Source organism: Vidua chalybeata, chromosome 12, assembly GCF_026979565.1.
Source record: "Vidua chalybeata isolate OUT-0048 chromosome 12, bVidCha1 merged haplotype, whole genome shotgun sequence".
Classification (NCBI taxonomy): Eukaryota; Metazoa; Chordata; class Aves; order Passeriformes; family Viduidae; genus Vidua; species Vidua chalybeata.
Genome location: NC_071541.1, coordinates 16,965,523 through 16,987,877, shown reverse-complemented (window position 1 = coordinate 16,987,877; position 22,355 = coordinate 16,965,523). Strand labels below are relative to the sequence as shown.

The following is a 22,355-nucleotide window of genomic DNA, read 5'->3' as shown; positions in this document are numbered from 1 at the left end:
CAAAACCACTTCTAGCTGCAGATCTGAATACTTTAGATGCTCCTTTTATATGCAGCAAATGGTGCCACATCTCCTGTAAGCATTCTTCAGCAATGCACTGGGCAAAATTAAGTGCATTTATAAAGCAGAAATAAACACAAGCTCACAAGAGAGCCTGACAGGCCATTTTATAAATGTCATTTTAGGACTCACAGGCCAGAACTGCCCATATAATTGGAAACCAATAGGCTTACAAAAATCTGAAGTGATTCACCACTGGAGCATCTGACCAGATGAAAACGGACTTGTGGCTGCATAAACAGCATATTGTGAAAAGAGCAGGCTGAAGCAATTGGTCACTTACCATCTTTAATGCTATTTTTTCCTTTAGTATCATCCTCACTGCCACTGCTGGTACTGTCGAGGCAGATCACTTCCTCAGCCAGGACCTGAGGGGGGAGCTGGGTTGCCTCTGCTGTTCTGAAAACGATGTCCTCTACAAACATAAATTACAAACAATAAGTAATTCATAATAATGGGGAAGGAGACAAAACTGTTCAGAAACCAGACAGTATTTCCTTCCACTTTAGCTCCAATAACTTAGTCCTGGAATTTTCCATAACAGACTCTCACTGTCTACAATCCTGCTATGACTCAGCTTCCTGGGTCACAATCTCCTCCATTCTCAATATGCTGAAACAATAGCCCATTGCTGATGGCACCCTCTGTTTCAGGCCCTGACTGGGGCACACTGACCATGCAACATGCTGAAGCCCTTTGTTTCTCTATTTTTTTTTTTTTTGTCTCAGTAAAAGCTGTGCTTCATCCAGCAGAGAAAGTACCAACTGCTGAAGGGATAATAACTGCTCTTTGTTAGTAGGGACATTGTAATAATTACATCCCACATATCATAAACAACTTTTGCTGATCAAGAGCATTTGTTTGTATGTTTTTAGTGCTGCCATGTGGAGGAGAGGCTAATGGGGCCAAACAGCATCACTGCAGCGACAAAGCAAGCAATGACATTCCTCTGGGGCTGAACCTACTCTGCATAATCCAAAGTGTTTTAAACAGCTCTTACTCCTTCTCCCACATGGTAAAGTGTTTTTAACACTTGCACATAAGGGAGAATATATATTTCTTCAAGAGGCAAGGCCAACTCAAGAATTCCTTACCCTTGCCCAACATCCAGCTGCACTTCTCTGCCCTTTACACCTTTTGAAGCTGTGCTATAAACCATATCACCAAAATGATCTAGATTGGGGAACAGTGCAAGGTGACATATTCACCCAAAGACATGAGTGATGCTTAACCATTTATACTGCCTGCAACTCACTGCTTGCTGAAACATGCAAGGAAGGCCAAGGTTACATCACCAACATATGTGCACCCAGTCTATTGTTCCACTATCCCCAGTACCAGACACACATGTTACCAGACCATTCCCAGGACAAACAGTATCTGGCATTTCTACCAAGCCTGTTATTTAAGCTCCCATACCAACTGGAAAGACGAGAAATCTGTTTCAGCATCCCCCTACACACACTTGATGTGTATCAAAATATCTTCAACAAACATTACCTGGCACCTTTTACCAAGTAGCCACTGTATCCTTAATAGAAAATAAGGACAGAAGTGGAACTGCCTACACTGAACCTACAAGTGGTTTGGAACTGCTGTTCCAAGAGTTTACACTTCAAAGTCCAAGTACAGCATAGAATCACACAATGTTAGGGGTTGGAAGGACCCTTCAAAGGTCATCTAGTCCAAGCCCTCTACACTGAACAGAGATATCTTCATCTACATCTGGTTGCTCAAAGCCCAATCCATACTGACCTTGAATGAAGTGGGGCATTTACCACATCTCTGCACAACCTGTGCTCATTGTAAAGCATTTCTTCCTTGTATCTAGCCTGAATCTACCTTCCTTTAGGTCAAAACCATTATCCCTTGTCCTGTCATGGACAAGCATAGCACTACCTTCTTCATTCAGCATCTGTCCTTAAAACTCTTGCCTTGGCTGGCATCTCCCAGTGCTTACCAGGAAGAAACTCCAGGGGAACAGTTGGTATAGAGGCTGGATAATCTTTCCGCTGCTGCTCAAGCCGTTTCCTTCTCTCCAACTCTTCCTGCTGGGCTGCCTTTGTCACGGCTTCCAGTTGGTCCTCACGCAACAGCTTTCTGAACACAGGAGCAAAGGTGCTTTGGTTACACTCCATTTCTTCCAAAAATGTGAACGGCTGCACAGCTGCTGCAAAGATGACTGAAAAGCTCCAGGTATTCTGCCAGCCACACAAGAGTAGGAACATCATCCCCCAAAAGATATGGGCAAATTCTACAGCTATTTCAACACTTCTCAACTACAGGTAACACTACTATCACTCAAGGAAAAGACAAAAGCTCAACAGAAGCAAAGTAATGAAAGGAGGAAAAATGTAAGTGGGTAAGCACATACACTAAACTAGGTTACCAGAGATCAGTTCTTCTGCTTAAAAGGGTGCTTTTTATTCATATGCAGTTTACAAACACAAAATGCACTAAGTCATGCAAAGAAGATATATGAGAAGAAAATGCATCAATTCCACCACAAAAAGTCATCACCCTCATTCTCTTCTGACAGCATTTTGAGGAGCTAGGATCTCTAATGGTTTTAACAATTGTTTCAAGGCATTCCCTCAAAGCACCTTCCCTTTACAGGTAATTTTATTTACTTCCAGAATTTGCTTTTCCCTTGCTTCAGTGTCACATGTCCAGTCCTGGAAATGAAGGTGCTTTTGCCAGAGGAGAGGTGCAGTACAAGCAGTGGTAAAATCTAGCTCCCTCAAACTAGCCTTTAAAACCACTCAACCCCACACTTCAGGGACATTGCTTTTATCCTAATGAAGTTCCATTTTCAAGGCCTATTCAATGCTTATTTCTTCAGCTTTAAGAAAATCAATCTGCACAAGCTTAAATAGGAACCAAAGACCACCAGCACAGGGCATGAGAGCCACTTGCTGCCACAGGAGTTCCTGCTCCATTAGTTCTCCTCTGAGCTTATAAAATTCCCTTGAGCAAAATCTCCTAGTGATTTACCACCTCACAACCTGTCCCAGAATATGTGGGACAACTACTGCTCTATAAAATCCAGGTGAAACTGACTTCCAACATTTCAGTCACTAGTCATAGCATCAGCATTCCTGTCAACAAGTACCCAGGATGGTACAGGAAAGGACTGTATTTTAGGTTGTTTGCAATAGGATTCATCTCAGCAAATATCTGAGACTGGTATTTACTTAATGGTGGTACTGTTTTTCAATTACATCTCTCAAAAGACAGCAGCAATTACACAATTTTTGCAATATATTCCGTAACCAAATATTCACTCTTCTGAAATACCAAACAAGTCTGCACCCACATGCAGCACTCCAGTCTGAGATCACTCTACTCCCACTGGTGAAATCCTAAGGTTTTGGAAAAGAAAAACCATCTGGTTTGCCAGCAGTGGCACAACATAGCTCAGAAGCAAAGTGCAGAGATTCTGTTTTCACCACCATATGTGACCCAAGCTCTTGCTGTCCTGCTGCCGCTGCTGCTTACCTTATGTTCCTCCGCATGTGAGACGGTTTCTGAGCCCTCTTCTTTTTGGTGTCCTCAGAGGCCAGGCTCTTGTGCTGGTTCTGCAAGAGTTGCTCTGCCCGCTCGCTCTGAGATGAGGTAGTTGAAGTCGAGCGCTGCCATTCTCCATCCTCCGCGTGCTCCGCATGGTCACCGCTGAACACGGCTTCCTGGGGTTGGTCTGCAAGGGGAAGAACATGACATGGGAACAGCTGTGCCAGGCTGGCAGCTGGCTTTTCCACGAGCATTCAGCAGGATTTGAACCGAATGGGAACTGACAAGCCCTACTCTCACTCATTTGCAAGCATGTCACTCTGAGGGTCAAAACTGGGGTCCTTTCTGACAGTCAAAGACAGTTAAAAAAGTTTTACAGTGAAGGGTGTGTCCCTAGTGAAAGCCAAGACTAACACCCCTCAACACAGCCCAAATGTGTCCTCACAAGAAAACAAGGCAGATTATTTAAGTCCATGTGGAGCACTTGCTACCCCAAGAGTCTGTTTTTCTATGAGGGCCTGATAAGCTCTGATTAAAACCAGGGACTTGAATCTCTTTTTCTTTGTTTCACATCATTCAAATAGGGCAGAAATGTCCATCTATGACACCTGTGTAACCATCTCTCAACAGAAAACAGTATGTAAGAGGTTATCTGGTTCAAACACTGGGTCATGGCTCAGCAGTCAGCTCAGTGGTTTCAGCACCAGGCTTCACTCTCATGGTTTAAAGGGTAATTTCCAACAAGCTTTTTGTCAAACAAAATGTAAGTGGAAATATTCTTTCTACATTATACATCATATGCATTCCTTTTTCTCTTCATTCTCTACTTTCAGGCTTCCTTTTGTGCTTGATTCCACTCCTAAAGCACAATGTGAAATGACACCTTGTTCTATGTGACACTTGGCTCTTCAACAGGCTGCCAGTGACCAAGCTAATGCTTCCAGAGCAAAGAAAGGAAATGTTTCTGTTCAAAAGTTTCCCTTGAAGCAAACTGTTTCTGACAAGCGTTGTAATAGCTTCTTTGAAGCATCTTGTCCCCTTGTGTCAGGCAAAGAGATACCCTGAACTTCATCTTGTAATCAGCTTTCTTGCTTACATTGTGTGTCTGAGCTAATGACTGAACTGAAATGACACTTAGACAGAACTTTGAAGGAAAGAAGACATCAGTGCTGAGGAATGTGGCAGATGAAGTAATACAGAACCAACAAGCATCACATTGTGACTCTGAGGGATCTGGAGACAGAGAGCATTCCTTCTCAAAATGCTGGGAGCTTAAATGAAGGATGCTTCAGTACAGCACATTGCACCTACAGCTGTCATGCTGATATGCCCATTAAATTAACCTTATCTCCCGTATCACATCTTAAAATTGAGATGACAAGAAGTAGATTCGCACCTTGTTCAAAAGCACCAACTTTGCAAACTTCCTCTCCAGACATCCCACCAGACCCACCCCAGCACTTGCTGCAAGTCTTTGTCAGAACAGATTTAGGACTTCAGAGCTCAGCCCACCATGGACCAGCACCAGCAGAGCAGCTCAAACACTTCTGTGAATATCTGTCTCTGCAAGCCCTACACATACTGGAAAACCAGGTATCCACAGCTTATGGGATGGAACAGATCTCATGATGAATGCAAGGAGAGTTATGCATGTGAAGATAAAGGCAAAGGGGTTCACTGCTACAAGCACAGCAGCTCTCCTACCACAGCCAAGGTCTTGGAGCCCTGTCCTCCCACCATGCCTCTTTAGACTTACAAGCTCAGATATCAAGCACCAGCTCACTTGCAGAGAGAGAACTGTGCTGGGAATAAACCCAGTTTCTCAGGCTTCCCAGACAACAACTCTGCTATTTGAGCTACAGACACATTTTAGTCACATTACCTGCAATTCTTCAGCACTGTTTCCTTCCCCCCACCCCTCTTGACTCCTGGTTATATAACTAGATCAAAAGATTGGATGAAATAGGGCAAAGGGAAGCAGGGAGGCTGCACACGTGATCACATGCTCCGGGATGAGTCACTAAACCGGAGACAAACACTGCCATGGTTACACTGCTGCCATCTCACCCTGGGCCCGGAGGACCTTGACAAGGCACCAGAGAGCACAAAGCCATGCTTGTTTGGAAGAGGAAGCGCTTCCCTCCCCACACTCCAGCAATTGCCCACGTCACCCCCTCCAGCAGCCAACCTGCCACCTGCACTGTGCCAGGCAAGGGTGTCTTCAGGACAAGGTTGATAATAGCAAAACCTCCTGAGCCTTTCTCAGGAGCCCAAATTATTATGTCTCCTCTATGTTTTCAGATGTGTTCTGCAATCCCTATGTAGACTCATTCCATTTCTGCATTTTACCTTTTCTTTCCTTGTAATGATATGTAATAGGAGCTCTGGTAAAACATACAGCTGGATCAGATAGGCTTTTTAAAATATAATTCTCATCTGACCAGGAACCTAAAGCCCAAAATTTGATGATAAATTTGGTCCCGGCACTGAGTACAAGCCCTTATCTGCCACAGCCACGTCTGCTCAGGCTGGTGTTTGTCCTGCCAATACAAGTTCTGAGGTGAGGAACACAATCTGTGCCTCAGCCCACATTCCTGACACATATGCATCAAGAGAGCTCTTCCACGCTAGCAACAGCTCCAAACATCTCACTGATTCAGCTGCAGTGGGATTCAGGGGACAGCCAGCTTCCCAAAGGCTGCTCCGATCCTTGCCACCAGCACGAATAAAGCTTTACACAGAGTTTAACTAACACAATGATAAAATTACAAGTCTAACTTTGCAACAGCTACCACCACACCTGCGGCAGGAGGTGGCTGTTACAAGCAGGAATTGTTTTGCTGCTGCTTTGTATTAAACTCCTGATTATGTGCACAGCCTAAACCTAACCCAGATGAAAAGCACAGCTCCCTGCTGCAGTCATGTGGCTGCTCTCCAATATGGTGAGCTCCAAGCTATGTAAATGGGACCCACACTGGGACAGAAACACATTAAGAAACAATAACTACAGACACGAACACCTATTTTCTGTAAGAACAGGTCTGATCTTGGGTTGGAGGGACTGTGGGAACAGCCTCGTTGAACAGGTCCCATCAGGTAATCAATGGAATAATCCTGCCCCAATTTTGCCAAACCTACATATACAGCAGAAACCCAATTATGGTTTTGTAACAGGAGCTCAACACACTACTCTGACATGGTTATACAAGTAGTGTTTTACACAACACAAAAATTCAACAGCCACGTTTGCATGTTGACAACTGTCTGATCATGCTGGAGCTGCTGTGCACTCTAGGAAGACCTGGGCACCTATTCACATTGCCTGCTTGAGAAGAGCATTGCCACCAGCCTGGGGCTGACAACCCAGCACAGCAGGATGAGCCACATCAGAAAAATCAGGCCCAAGTCTGCCCAGCAGAAGACAGCCAGGTGTGGTTGTTGGCAAGGGTGTAAATCCATTCCATGGTTACACGCTGTGAGCACCAAGAATCACCCGGTTCACATCACCTTTATTCCATGTTTTGCACTGTCCTCACCAGATCTACAAAGAGGATCTCCCAAGAGAAGTGGTGGTAGCATCAATGCAGCTACTCCTTCAGGTGGGTTATAGCTCTTTGAGAAATCCTCAAACAGTTCCCAGGTGGTTATGGACACCTGCACACACCCAGGCACTCTGTCCTCCAAGGTACCCTGAATGCCAAGAGGGGCACGACTATCCTTTCTCACACACTTTAGAGGTGTGAAATGTGCCTGCTCTTTCAAAACCCAACAGACCTGGTTACAGCATGGCTCTGGTTTGTGCTGCAGGCCAGAGGTTGCCAGTTTTCTTTGCTCAATAAGCAGCAGCAAGCACCACCCCCAGATGTACATACAAATAGGGGTAGGTGTTTGGTTTCTCGACCAACTTGCATGCCACAGTATTACAGTTTAGAAGTCTCTGTAAGAGAGTCGTGACTGCTGTGTGTAATACTGCCTCAGATGCTCCCTGTGTGCTGTGACTGACAGAGCTGTCCCTAAACACTGCACACAGATGTGACTCATGACGTGTAACACAGCAAAAGATTTGTCCTGCAGTCAGGCACCTCCTATTGCAGCCAAGCTCACCTCATCCCCTTCTCAAACTTCTGTTACAACAGCACAGGATTCAGCCTGGAGAATATTCTCTAGATCATCGATTCAGCAGTGAACTGCTCTCGACACAGCCTGCTCTGCAAAATGGCTCAGGTTGCTGCAAAGGGTCATGAAGCAGCAGGTTGTTTTGAGGTGTGACATTCATGTGACTAACATTGACACCAAGGTAAGTGAGAAACAGTGTTACAGCCAATCTCCCTGCTCCAAGGCAGACCTCAGTAAGTCCAAGTGTCTGTGCATCCACAGTTTGGCTCTAGCAACAGTCAGCACTCCTAGGAGTACAGAAATTCCCATTCATCTGGGGTCTCCTACCTGAGGTTGCTGCATAAGAAGATCCAAGAGACCCCTCAGTGGACAAACTACTGTGTAAGCTGGTGACTTCCTTGCCTGCTCAGTTAGTAGCCGGCTAACAGGGCTAGCTAGAGGTATGTATACCTCCACTTGGGAGACCAGTTTAATTGCCTGGGTAACTCCAGTGACTCCAGGAAAGACACAGCACTGAAAACCAGACTCCTGTTTATTTCTAAAATAATTTCACTACGGAAACTTAGGATACCAAATAGGATCATTTTGCTGAGTCTTTGAGCATTATTTCCTACCCTAAGGACAGGGATATGCATGCATGGTACAGAAGATAGCTGCATGCAGAACAGTGAGCAGTTAATTCTTACTTTGGGAGCTTTCTTTTGTCCTGCACAAAGAACAAAGAGCAGCTAAATATTATTGCAGGCCTTCTGGGAACTTCTATGCAGTTTGTGGGCAAAAGCCTGTCAGAGACTAGCTAATACTAGCTAGTGCTACTACAGGCAGTACTGAGCTGTCAAAGCAGGAATGGGAGGAGCACTGAGGGATGGCACAAGAAAGTCTAATTGCACAGCTCCAGCTGCAACTCAGTCCCTGACGCACTGAACTACAACTGGAGTGCCAAAGGCTGGAGGAGCAGCTCCGCAGAGCAAGCCCAGCTACAAAGGCTCTGACAGCCTGGAAGAGGCTCTCTAGGGTTATGTGATGTTTCCCCAGTGTGCTGGCAGCTGGAGTGGTGGGTAGGTGATGCCAGAGTGAAACTGTACCTGGCTCATGAAGAACAGTGGCTCTCTAACTGCAGCACAGCAATCAACTCGGAGACTGGCAACAGCCAGAGTCCTCTGGCTCATCCTGTACTCAGCTGTGCAATATAAATGAAATATTTTCAAAATATTCTTTGTATGCAACTGGTGCCACTGTTGTGCAGATGCCATGCAAGGAGGGATAGTGGTGTCTGCACAGAGCAGCTCTCACAGAGGTGGCATTGTGTGAAAACACTTAAGCACCACAAGGCTGGGCTGGAGGCAGTAAATTCCTTGTGAAACCCCTCAAGTACAGTGTAGGTGAAAGTAAGGGAAAATCTCAGACTCCCTTCCTCCAGGCTTTACCTGTTGCAACACCCAGGAGAGGCACAAAGACAGCACGCATCAACACCTGGTTGCTTCCCCACAAAGCACTGGGAAAGCCACCTCAGAGGGGGTCGGAGCAGGACGGAGCAGGACGCAGCCCCTACGGGAACTGGGGGCTCTCCGCGGCAGCCGCTCTCAGGGCAGCTAATTAGCAACAAGACTTTGTTCTCCTCGGAAAATAATCGGGCTCAGTCTTCGACGGCAGGACGCCCCTCCCAGCCACCAGCGCTTAACAAAGCCCTAATTATGTAAGTATTATATAACCCGGCACACCTGCCCCCCCCGCGGCACCCGCGCCCGGCCGCGCTGCCCCCGGCACGGCGGACCCCGCACCCGGCCGTCCCTCGGTCACCAGCAGCTGCCACTGCTGCCAGCACGACAGCCGGGAACAGCCTTTTGTGCAGACAGGACCACGGCTGTGGGAGCTCCCAGGGCAGGCACTGCGCCCTGGCCAAGCGGGCGGCCACGCGGTGAGCCGCGGGCAGCGGGACCTGCAGCCCCAGCCCCCGGCCGGCCCCGCCTGGCCCCAGCGGAGCGCAGCCCACTGACCACAGCAGTGCCCGACTCCCGGCACTGCTCCCGCCCCAGCTCTGCTGCCGGCTGCGATGCCTGGTGTCCTGCTGAGTCACAGCCACAGTACTGCCAGGCACAAAGGCTCTTTCGGGCTGAGCCTGCTCCCACGGGAAGCTTCCTCCACCTGTCAAAAAGCACGTACATTTTCATTCGCGTTGTTGATTTATCTAGGAGTTAACCACCCCAGGTTTGTCGTTCATACCTGTCACTGTAACCCGACACAGAGTCTGTCATGTTGGTATAACAAAGAGTGCTGCTTGAAGTCTGAGTAACATGTTTTTCATTTCTCTAAGTATCAGTAAAGAGATCACTCGCTATGGGTTCAAGACACCTACATGAAATCTGCAGATTGCTGGTGAAGGATGGCAGGCTGCCTCTGTCTCTAGCACAGGACCAGAGGATGAAGGAAGAGATAAGCTCTAAAGAAAAGCCACCAGCACCGACTCTGTGGGCCAGACCATGAGCACCAAACCCATCTCCAGTCTCCTCTGGCAAGAAGTAAGCCCAAATACATAAAAACCTTTAAAAGATAAATTACAAGGCGGCACTGCCCTTCTTTTTTCCTTCAGACATCTTTCAGCATATCAGTTGCTGATGAGGTTATACTGCAGAATAAAACTCCTTTCCTGGCCTGAAGGAATCCTTCAGGAACAAAAGGCAGCAGAAATGAAGGGCAGGAGCAAGGAATATACCACCCAGAAACCAAAGGGAAAGGAAGCAGCCAAGAAGTGCCGAGAGGCAAACTGGAATATCAAACAGCCAACTTTGGTGACAGGCGATATATCTTCTAACCCCGGGATTATGCAAGCAGAACCAGGCCCCAAATATCCAAGAGATCTTGTTCTGGCTGGGCCTCAATGCTGCGGACGCTGAGACCCGGGTTACATAAACACCAAAGAGCACTTATATAACTGTTGTATGGCACAGGCTCGCAGCCACTGGCACCCCATTGCCACTGGAGTGTGGCAGGTACCTGCTCTGGCACCCAGCCCCTCCAGGACCTCCTCCCATTCCTGCGCAAGCCCCTGAGTGCAGCCCAGGTGAGGTGCCCGTCAGGTCGTCCTTCCTTTCGCAGGCACCACAGGCTCATGGTTACTCTGGAGCACTGGGCAATCCCGTATCCATTTCCAGCTCAAAAGAGGGTTGTGAAATTTCAAATCAAACATTTTCATAGCGCTTTGAGACGGAAACACCTGGAGAGATACAAAACACTGCTACCTGCCATCCCTCTTTTAGCTATGTAAGCAAAACTACTTTTTCTGATGGAAGTCCTCAAACCTAAACTGTTCCCTCCTGCCGTGCCCCCTCTCTTGCACAGACACTGTGGGCATTGGTGAAGACAGGGAAACAAAGACAGGAAAGGCACCCACTGAGGTAGCAAGGGAGGCAGGGATCGGTCACATTTGTCCTTTAGCCAGGGGTGTGCGAGAGCAATGAGTTACATAAAGCTACTGCTCTGGAGTCAGGAAATGTTTCAGGCTGAGTGCTGGGAAGTTTTCAGCAAGCTGTGCACAGGAGGGAACTGAAACCTCCCCTTTCTGGTTATCCCAGTTAACTAGTAACCCAGAATAGAGTTTTGTCAGCCAGATTACGAAAATTACCATGGGGATCTAAACCACAAGCAACCGGATTTAACCTTATTTATTTTCACAACACTTCAAAGCTTTTTAAAAAAAGAGAAATATGATCTAGTTTATTGAGGTGGCTAAATATTGATTTAGGTAACAAATTTCCCCTTTCCAGCTTCAGAAAATAGATGCATATGGGGGCTTGACACGTTGCAAGCACGGGGAATCCAGCTGGCTGCTACCATGACTCTTCTAGGGATAAATTTCAGGGACTAAGAAAAGAGGACGAGTAGGGGAACAAGCATTCTGCATTATGCAATGATTACATAAGCATTAATTTACACTAGGTAGCTGAGAGTTGTAGCTTTATACCAGCATACCCCCAGAGCAATGAGAAATAATAAAGAAGGGATTATTGCTGCCACACATTTCCAAGGCCACCAAAATGGCAAACAAACAACAAGCACCAGCTGAACTTTAATCTCTGCCTCAAGATCGCACCATGGCTTTGCCCAGGACCTGCTAAGAAGGACAGGAAGAAGACAGGTGACACTCCTAATATACAAGAGCAGCATGGGAAATAATCCCAGCACAAGGCATTCTCCAGCATCTGAGTTCTCCTTTGTTGTTGCTCCTGATAGTAGTGGTATAAGAGAGGAGTGATTTCAAAATGATAATAGTGTCATTTGTACCCTAGTCAGTGTCAAAGGAGTTCACGGGCATGATGAGATCCTCACAGTATCCTGTGAAACACCCTCCTGTCCATCTTGCAGAGGAAGAAACTAAATCAAACCAATGAGATAGGCATCAGTGCTGAGTAACTCAAGTTATTGGCTTTCTGTCCTATGCTCTAACCATCAATTCTCTTTCTTCTCCATAAATATAATTTCCTACTAGAAAAAAAACAATACACAGTTGTGGACTTTTTTTAGAACTGTAACAAAGCACAGGACTTCAGCTACATTCCCTTTTTCTGCCTCAGTCTCTAAAGACATTTCAGAGGAATTTTTAAGGACTCTGTTTAATGAGGGAGGCATCACTTGGGAGAAAAATTCAAATTGTTGAGTTTGAGCCTGTGTGCTACTGCATTCCACTGGCACTTCTCCCATCAACTGCAGCCAGAAAAGTGACTGAGAGCACTGGAGAAAGTTAATAAGACCAGGATGAAACACCATCGCTGAAACAACAATCTGCTTCTAGTTTTCCTTTCCAAAATATTGGTGCTGCTAAAGAAGTTTGACAAAAGGCTGCAAAGTTGTTTGTTGCAATCAGACTCACACAAATTGAAGTCACAATGCCACAAGGACCCCCTCACTCAAAATACACAACACCTAAAAGCTAAGCACATTACAGCCTGGAAAAGGAACAGGCACCTGCTCCTTCAAAAGGTTGCTAAAATGACAATTACCTCTATGGTCAAGAAAGAAATATATGTGTATATCATGAGGAGACAGGAATTTTTACATAAAAGACATTTTTCTTGCAGGACAACAGGGGGATAGGTAGTGTGCTGCAAGAAACCTTGATTTACTAGTTGGTGGGTGCTACCATAAAATAATTAAAATCTGCTCTAACTTTCTAGAAACATTTTTAAAATTATAAAAATATCACAGCAGTGCATATACAGGTGCTTGCTACTTTGAAGACCCCAAAGAAATGTTCAGGCACCTGGAGTGAGGAAAAGCCAGATAAATCAGAGAGGAAAAGAAACATTGCTCACTGGTTGAAGCACAAAACCAGGGAAGAACATGATGTGTAAATTCTGCACAAACTCACTCAGTGACCTTGTGCAGTTTATCATCTCTCTTGGGACAGGCAGGTTCTGCAGAAGTGGGATGGAGACTCTCACAGATCCACCAGCCAGAACAGAACTTCATTTTATCAGTTAAAAAGGCTTCCTCAAAGAAAGATAATTTTCTCCTGCTAGAGACTTTGGTAGAGGCTGTGACAAACTTTGCCCCAGACTTTACAACTTGACAAGTACAAAGAGGATTTAATTTGCACTTTTGCTCTCTTACTTTTGTACAAATACCTTTCCCACCAAAATTTTTGAAAGGCCTCTAACCTTGTATTCTCCCTCCATCTATGACCTACAGTCTCATTTCCAAAAGCATCTTTCCCTCCCTGTCTTCTCTTTTTATACCTATTATCTAGACTAAGTTACATAAGCCACTTGTATCATCACCCAGATTCCTCATTTATCCAAACTCATTTTCTATTGTAATTCCTTTTTTTCTCAGCTCACACTCTCCCAGAATTCGCTTCTTTGTCCTGCCACCACAACCATAGAAATAAGATGGATTTTTTTTCTAGTACCCCCCTTCCCATTAATGGGTTACAAATAGTGCATGGCTTATTTCTGTAAAAACTCCTCATGACAACCACACTGCACTTCTCTAATAAACCAGGAATCCAGAGCTGGAACTCCTGGGGACCATTTTTGATCAGTCTGTTGGGTTCATAGCATGACTTTGTAGGTATTTGCCACATGAACAAAGTGCAAGAAGCCTGGCATCACAAAGTACCTCCCTCAAAGTAAGAAGTTAAATTACAAATTTAGAAAGTTCTTCAAATCTGAACAAAGTTTTTTCTCCAACACACAATGTCCTCCCAGCAGCAAATAAATTAAGTGGCAGCTATCCCCAAACTGTGAACTCCCGTTAGGATTTCACCAGCATCTTCCACTTGATAGGGGGGAAAACGGCCAAGTAGCTTTTAGTCTCTTAGGCATTAATTAGAGGATCTGGAGCAAGCACCAACAGCTCTGCCTGGTGCTCAGATTGTTGCCCGGTCAGCAAGTCACCAAATATTTCACTGACAAAAGAAGCTCTTGAAACTCTTATCAAGTAGGATGTTGCAGGGAAAGTATACACACGAAGTCGAAGAGGGTGGTGGAGAGGACAGTGGATATAAAATGATACTGCTATTAACAACTGCCTCCTCTCTTGAAAAAAAGAACTTTCGCAGCATTCCAACACAACAGCAGCAGAAACAATAACAACCAGACCCAGAATGTCACATCACCAAAGACTTCAGAATTATAGGCACAAATGAAGAATGAGCTTCCTTCTCATGTCCCCTCCATCAGGCCAACAGGCACTGCAAGGCTCTGAAATCTCAACCCCTTCCATCCCTGCCTGGTAGGGAGCACATTAAAACCTGAGACCTATAGAAGAGCCTTGGTTCCTGATGACTTTTACTAGCCACCGAGTGGGTTGCTCCAGCCCAGGAGTGGGAAAATGAATGACCTGTAACAGGAAAGCAAGAGGAAAAAGAAAACAAGGGAGAAAAAGAAAGAAAAATCAACCCACAAAATCCTCCACCTGTGTCCTACCTGGAAACTGCTGAGACTCATCCAAGAGTAGCATGCTGCTCAGTGCACCGAGGCGAGCCCTTTGCCTGCACACTTGTTCAACGTGGCTGCAGCTGCACACTCTCAGCTCTTCTGCTATTCTTGTCTCAGGGTCTTCAGGACAAAAGTTTCCAGTCACTCCTGACAACTCCTTATCTCTGCCCACAGCCCAGCGAGCACTAAATCCACTCTCACTGGCTGTTCAGTTCACAGGCGGGAAAAGACTCCTGATAAAACAGTCCAGGGTACAGGCAGGGAAACCTGCACTTAAAGTTTCTGAAAATAACTTTGGTAAATAGCTGCTAGTGCTTGAATCCACCCAGCTGGTGTGACGAGAAGCAGTACGTATATATCCTCCCTGCACCCAGCTGAGACGGACCAGGGTCACTGTTATATAACTAGTTAAATATGCCTCATGTTCAGCCTAAATAAAAATTGTCACTATCTCCTCCCCTGCTTGGAGAGTCAAACAACACAGCCCTGCTCGAGGTAGCTGCTGCTCCACTGGGGACCGATGCCTGGAGCTGTGCTGCCCGGACGGTTTGGCTTCCCCACACGCTCCCGATCAGCGGGAGCAACCTCAGTTATGCCTGGGAAAAGAGTTTTAGAAGAGAGAAGAGGAGCAGGGAGGCTGAGTGGGTGTGTACAGGGGAGGTCTCTCTCCTCTGGAGCAGCAGAGCTGCACGCTGTACAGATCAGATCCCATTCACTCAGCCTGTGATCCAGTTCAACTAGTGGCAGAGACCAAGACTGAGAATAAAATAAAAATCCTTACATAACCGTTCAGGCTCCGCTGGGGCCCCGCGCAAGGGGAATCCCAACAGACAACAGGACATTCAGAGCAGGGGACACGCGGGACCGTAACTCTGCTTCCGAGTTTTAGTGGAGGGTGGGAAGGAGATGCAAAAAGGAGTACAGCCTTTCTGGCTTTGAAAGCAGTTGTGAGCTATTTTATGAGCTATTTGCATGAGCCCTTCTAATTTGCAAGAAACCTGGACAACTGAGACTAAAACTTGAGCAATTTGATGGAGCTGGTAACCTGTTTGCACAATAACAGGTGAAAAAGCATCCTGTTCACTTGGTTAAACCAGCAACTTGTAGACCACTGCAAGTTTCTCAGTTTTCAGGAAAGAACTTGTCAGAATTTGTGGAGTGGGAGATTACTTCAAGTAAGCCTTCGTCCCAGTCATTCACCTCCATCAGGACAGGCAGAAGAGAGAATAAATAACTGCAGAATAAGTCTTTTAAAGCTGTAGTTGAACCCCTAAGGACTATCCATCCTGCCTAACTTTCTTCAGTGTTAGCAGAGACTTTATCCACGCTCAGCTCCCTTCACAGGCATATCTAATGCCAGTAATAAACAGCAAACCTGGGCTGAGAGACACATAATGGAATTAGCTCACTGGTAGTGAGCATTTGTCCATGCAACAAAGTCAGCTGCTTACTGAAACAACTGGTGAGGGAGCACTGGGAAAGCCAGGACATGCACAAAAAACCCAAAGCAGGCGGTGTCCGAACAGCCCTCGCACAGACCTGCAGGACTCCAGGACAATGAGCTGCACCCACAACAGCAAAAGCTGATCTAAAGGTCTGCAAGCACAGCCAGGGCAGAGCCCAGTTCCCCTTTGTGTGACTCCAGCCATTTTTATTTGACCTTTTATTTGAGAGGGTAGCAGGGCACTGCAAATGCTTGCTGCCATCAAAAAACACCCTCAGTGCTTCAGGGTACATCACAACTTTGAAACAAACCCAATATGCTTTTTCATAGTTAGAGCTATATAAACTTTATAAACTTTACAAAAAAAAACCCAAAAAAAACCCTGCAAAAAACCCAAAACAAAACTGTTTTACCATTAAGACACTCAGTAACAAGACAGCCTTTCACCTATTTCACAGATTCAAACAGGCTGACTGGTACACAGTGATTATCAAGGGGGAAAAGAGGGACAAATATATTAAAGAAGTGCATAGCCAAGGATCTTGTAACATGCCTTATAAGGACTTTGTAGGGTTGGAATAAATAAGCAAACATGACCTCAACATCTGACCTAACAGATTTATGAATCTGGAAAGCAAGATTTAAGAAAAAGTACTGAGTAAATACAACTGGGTATTTGCAAAGCATGCAGTGCTGGTTTTGGCTGGGAGAGAGTTAATTTTTTTCATAGCAGCTAGTATGGGACTATGCTTTGGATCTAAGCTGGAAATAGTGTTGATAATAGAGATGTTTTTGCTATTGGTGAGCAGGGCTAACACAGAGTCAAGGCCTTTTCTACTTCTGACACTGCCCCACCAGTGAGGAAGCTGGGGATGCACAGGGAATGAGGAGGGGACACAGCTGGGACAGCTGACCCCCAACTGGCCCCAGGGATATCCCAAACCATATGGTGTCATGCTAAGCATATAGAGCTGGGGAAAGGAGGAGGAGAGGGGGGATATCCAGTGACTTGTCTTCCCAAGTCACTGTTACTGTTCTTGGGGATGGCTGAACACTTGCCTGCCCATGGGAAGGAGTTGATGAATTCCTTGTTCTGCTTTGCTGTTTAACTATCTTTATCTCAGCCCACGAGCTTTGTCACTTTTACCCTTCCAATTCTCTCCTCCATCCCACTAGGGGATAGTGAGTGGCTGTGTGGGGCTGAGCTGCCAGCTGGGGTTAAACCACAACACATCCATATTACAGCAGTCAAGCATGAGAAAAATGGAAGTTCAATACACCGGGGGAAAAAGGAAACCTATACCTGTCCTTCTGCAACACAGCAATAAAAAGGGCATTTCCTTCTTCACCTTAGCATGCAAAATGGAGAAACATTTTTTTCTAGCTCTTCTACTCACAGCAGCCTGCTGATGAGGCACCACTGTTAGCCAGGATAAATATATATTCACACAACCAAGAATTAGATCTGCCTGAAACAGTCAGTTTATAAAATGATCTCATGGAAGGTAATCTTGTTACAAATAAGTCCATTTACTGAATAGTTTTTCCATGAGGCCAGTCTCACCAGTAAGGAACAATATTCTCCCTCCCCTGTGGGGTCTGAAATCTTACCCAGGTGCCATACCTCACCTTTCTCCTCTCAAATCACAAGCTCTTTGCAATTGTACAAACTGTGCTATATGTTACAAGAGGCTTCTCAAAAAAACTTTTACTACCTGAGAAATTCCCTTGCTAATAACTTAGGGGATTACCTCTTTAAAAAAACCCACAATGAAGTTTGTGTTTTCATAGAATATTAAGATAAAGGTTCTTCAGAAGATGTTTTTTATTTGGCTGACAAGTGTTTCCAGCAGCAATGTCAGCATCCTTGAACACTGCAAATTCACAGGCATTAAAACTCAAACCTGTTTATACAGACAAGAAACTTGACCATAAAATGTTTCAGGACATTAGTTCCTCCATATAGCAAAGAACATTATCCAACTGAAGTCAGTTAAACTAAATAAATTTCAACAAAATGTCCCAAAACATGCATTCCCTTCAAGGTGAAGTAGCTCCTTCCCCAGCCCTATGCCTGTTGTCCACCTTGAACCTCTCAACCCCTGCTCCACAGGCTGAGCAGCTCCATGACTGCTCCATGACCTGATCCAAGCCCAGCAAGGACAGCATCAGAAGCAGCACTGGATCCCTGATGTGCCACCCTGCTCTTGGTCCCTGCAAGCTGGAGTGGTTCCCTTCTCTCCAGGCTGTTCATCCTCATCACCACCCCATAAAGCAGAAGAGACCTTCCTTGCCTACCCTCAACTGCTCCAGGCTGGCTGCACAATCCCTTCCCCACCCCACGGCTTTCTCCCAGCCATGCTCTACATGCACCGGCACCTTCTGCACACCCCACTGACCTCCACTGCACAGGGAAGCTGCCTACTAACCCAAATTTTTTGTAAGTTACTGAACATAAACTAGGCTTGACAGCCACATTTCACTCTTGATTAGCACCTGCTAGTAGCACACACACATCATTAAGGCCACTTTCCCTGTCCTAGTTTCCATGTTGTTTTAGCAACACGGAAAACACCCAAGAATACCAGGTTTGAGTTGGACACGATATAAGGTGATGTTTATCCACCCAGAACAGTTCAGACAGAATCACACTTGGACTCCACAACACTCTGTGTTGGCAACTGAGTATTGCTGGGCTTTGAGAATCATTTGCTTTTTAAACAAACACTGCACTGCAAATAAAAATACTTTTTGATAAGATCTAAACCAACCACGGAAAACCAGAGGAGTTTTTCCATTTACTTTAGTGAGTTTCAGACTGAACCATAAGGCATAAAATCTGATAAATCTGGTTTTTCTCATTTTATTTTATTCATATAAATCTTGGTGTATTTTCTTTCCCAAAATCATCTAAATCATAAGTGGGAGGAGGTTGGGCAGTTGTACATAATGTAACAAAAATTTAATTGCACAAAATACAGGAAGTGACACAACACAGTGCCTCTCACAAATGCTTTTCACACTGGCACTGTGGCAAAACACACTGCTTGAGATTCCAAGGCTTTCAAAGGGTGTTTAAATGTACCAAAGAAAATAAGCTATTATTAGACAAGATGTAGTGATTTAAAGCTGAAGAATTTATACCATGGATATCTATAATAATTTTAATCAAAATTAAATCCATTGAGTTACAATCCCAGTTACATTCAAGAAACTGATTCCTCATTTCTGTAACTTGCTAAATTTCTCTACTGCTGTAGATGACACAACATATTTGTGCATCACTGAAGAATTTTTGGTACAACTTTAATTTCATTCCATTCATTTTCAGCTATGTGCAAATTTGACATAAATCACAAGCTCAGTACACAAAAGTACCACTTTTAAATTGCTTCTAACAGTTCAAGTATTTAAATATTTTACATAGATGAAGATTATCTGCAGATGTTTTAATTGCAAAATTTGTTTTGACAGAGATTTAAACTAGAAGTTTCTATTCACCTAGCCCAAAAAGATTTTATCTTGTAGCTTTCTCCCGTCTCATTCCTATTTGCGTATTTGCAAGTGAAAATAAAGTCCTCTGACTCCTACTTAGAATTTTTTTGAGGCTGAGTCAGTGAACTGCATATTGAAGAAAATGTGAACAAGACATTTAAACATCTGCAGTACAGAATACTGTTAATAAAAAAATACTTTGATCCAAACAATGAACCAGACACTTCTAAAAGTTCAGTGTTGCAGTTTCTTTAAAGCCTAAGCAAGAAGTTAAAAAGATAAAGGAAATAACTGTGATGTGATATTATGTTTTAAAATCTGAAGAATACTTCTAATTTAATTATAACAGTTCCTCATCTCCTTCCACATGTTTATTATTTAATATTACACTTGTATAACATAGAGCTACATGCACATTTTATTTATCCAGTCATTAAAACCAGCACAATACCATATAAATTAGAAGGAAATGAAATTAAGGAGACCCCATGCATGGTTTTAAACTCAGACAAAAATCAAAGAAGTGTTTCACCCAGTACATTTGAACATAAAAGGGGTGCTGCCTAAAATGTAAACCAGAGGATTTTCACTTTGGTTTCTTCACACTCAGCAGGTGAACTTGGCAAAGTGACTTTGCCACTCCTTACCTGTTCAAGAGGGAAAATACCACATTACAAATTTGCTAATTAGTTTCCATATGATTTCATCACTGTTAAAGAAGTTGCAGCTGAGGGAATACAGTACCTATTAGCAATGGCGAGGTGTGACACAAAGCTGACAGTCAGAAATGTACATGGGGGAAAAGGCACCAAACAGGACAGAGGAGCCAGGGGGACTGTCCTTTGTTAGAGATTCTCTGGCATTACAAGAAAAATGCAAATTTTTGGCCAATAAAGCACAACCTCTATATCCTGCAAAGCTTATCGGAAAAGCATGAGGACAACTTGGAGCAATTCTTTGTTCAGTTAATAACTGCTCACTCGCTGACCCTGCTCCCCACACCTTCATGCTACTCTCACATTTGTGATAGCTTTAAGAGAAGAGATAAAAGAGAGGCAAAAAAACATTTGAGAAACTCCATATACATATATATAGAAAACGCAGAGCCATGGACGTGGGCTGCTCCTGAACTGCATAGAAAGATTTCTATTTTGTATTCCATCATACGCAATAGATCAAAGGAAAGGAGGGAGAAAAGAGGGGGGAAAGCGTAGCTGGTTATAACACCACATCATTTCACGAGATCGGCCAGTCCCTGCGCCCAATTGGCGGCTCTGAAGGAAGCAGAGCTCTGGCGTCATCACCTCCTTTTAAAGAAGTAAAGCTAGTCATTACTCCAGGTTATATAACACTCAGACTATGCCAGACTTTGTGCCACCCGCTCAAAAAGGAAGCCGCTGTCAGAGAGCCTGGGAGGCGGGCAGGGGAGTCGCCGACGTTTTCTTTCGGAGCTTCCCCCTGCTCGGATAAGCCGGGGAGACCGGGACAGAGTCCCCGCGTTCGGACAGAGCAGGCAGCCGCGAAAGGCTCAGCGACTGACCTGCGACATCGGCAGTCCGTAATCCCCTGCGCAGGGGGCTGGGGGACAGCACTCCTCAGGATCTCATCCTTCCTTCCCACAGCAGCCCCCAGGCCACACCTCACCCTGCTGAGAATAACCTAGTTCACAGGGTTAGTTAGAATGCTGGAATCAGCCAGTCAAGCCCCCGGACCTCAGGCACCACTCCTCCCCGTTCCTCCCTGATTTACTGGCAAACAGCCCATAGGCAAGGCACCTCTACCGTCCTCCCACCACCGAAACTGCCCCAACACAACACAGTGCCCAGCCAGGCAATCTGCAGCGTCGGAATCGGCAGAAGGGGAGATAACAAAGCATCCAGCACTGGCTGTTCCCAGCAAAGCACTCAAGAAGATTTTTCTTTAACATCACCATTTAGTGAGTCCAGTAAATGCAGTTCAAGAAGTTGGGTGCCACAGGGTCCGCACAACGTGCTGGGGACAGAGAACCTCACTGGCTGGGCAGGGCCAAGCCCCTCAGACTGCACACACAAACATCATTTTGCTCTGACACACACACTGTGCTCCCAGGAAACCACCAGAATAAAAACAATAGGTAAAATCTGCAACCTTCTGTAATGAAGCAAAATTCCCAGAGAAAACACGGGGCTTTTGCCTAAATGAGAGGCAAACCTCTGCAATTTCAATGTAACCCTTCAGTATTACTCAGTAAGCAGGTCTGCTAAAACTGCAAATGCTACCATCCCATCTCATTCTACCTTTGATACTAACTGCATCTTTTGTATTTTATTCAGCTGGATTGTGGAAACATAGAAGCCAGCCAGTTCCTAATTTTTTGGGTCTTAGAAAACTGACACAAGTCTTGAACGTAAGGTTTGTGGACACAGAGCACATGCTGAACAGACACAAAACTCTCACCACTTTCAGGAACTGAGAGAACAACAAAACCCCCTCAACTTCTTAGTTATAGTACATCACCTGAGAAATGCATCCACTGTCTGCAACTGGATGCACATTTACGGAGTTACCCACAACCATCTGAGGCTGAGCCCCACACTCTGCACCTATATATGATAAAGTACATTTAAACACTATGATTCATAAGAATAATTTTCTAACGTAATGCAATTTCTTATGACAATTTGATTAAGTTTAAACACATGTCAATAGGCAGGATATTAGTTGACAAGTAAATTCTCTTAAATGTAGTGATTGCTTTTGTACCTCTTATGATACCACACAAGCATCCTCTTTGCTGGCAATTATTGGCTTGGAAG

The 22,355-nt window shown here is 44.9% G+C and overlaps 1 protein-coding gene and 1 long non-coding RNA gene across 9 annotated transcripts in view; one reads left to right on the top strand and one right to left on the bottom strand.

The window, feature by feature from the left end:
* Positions 1-22,355, bottom strand: part of RAD54L2 (RAD54 like 2) — a 68,874-nt gene that overhangs the window by 18,264 nt on the left and 28,255 nt on the right. For 7 of the 8 annotated variants that reach the window (XM_053953654.1, XM_053953656.1, XM_053953652.1 and 4 more), the window contains 3 exons: positions 3,559-3,757; positions 2,021-2,160; positions 344-475 (listed from right to left, as the gene is read on the bottom strand). In XM_053953654.1, the coding sequence (XP_053809629.1) occupies positions 344-475; positions 2,021-2,160; positions 3,559-3,757 (471 nt within the window). Of the gene's footprint in view, positions 1-343; positions 476-2,020; positions 2,161-3,558; positions 3,758-9,113; positions 9,377-22,355 lie in introns of those variants that run through there. The other variant, XM_053953657.1, reaches the window with a different exon arrangement.
* Positions 9,414-10,241, top strand: LOC128794062 (uncharacterized). The gene is made up of 2 exons (XR_008432973.1): positions 9,414-9,894; positions 10,001-10,241. It is a non-coding gene; the product is annotated as an uncharacterized LOC128794062 (long non-coding RNA).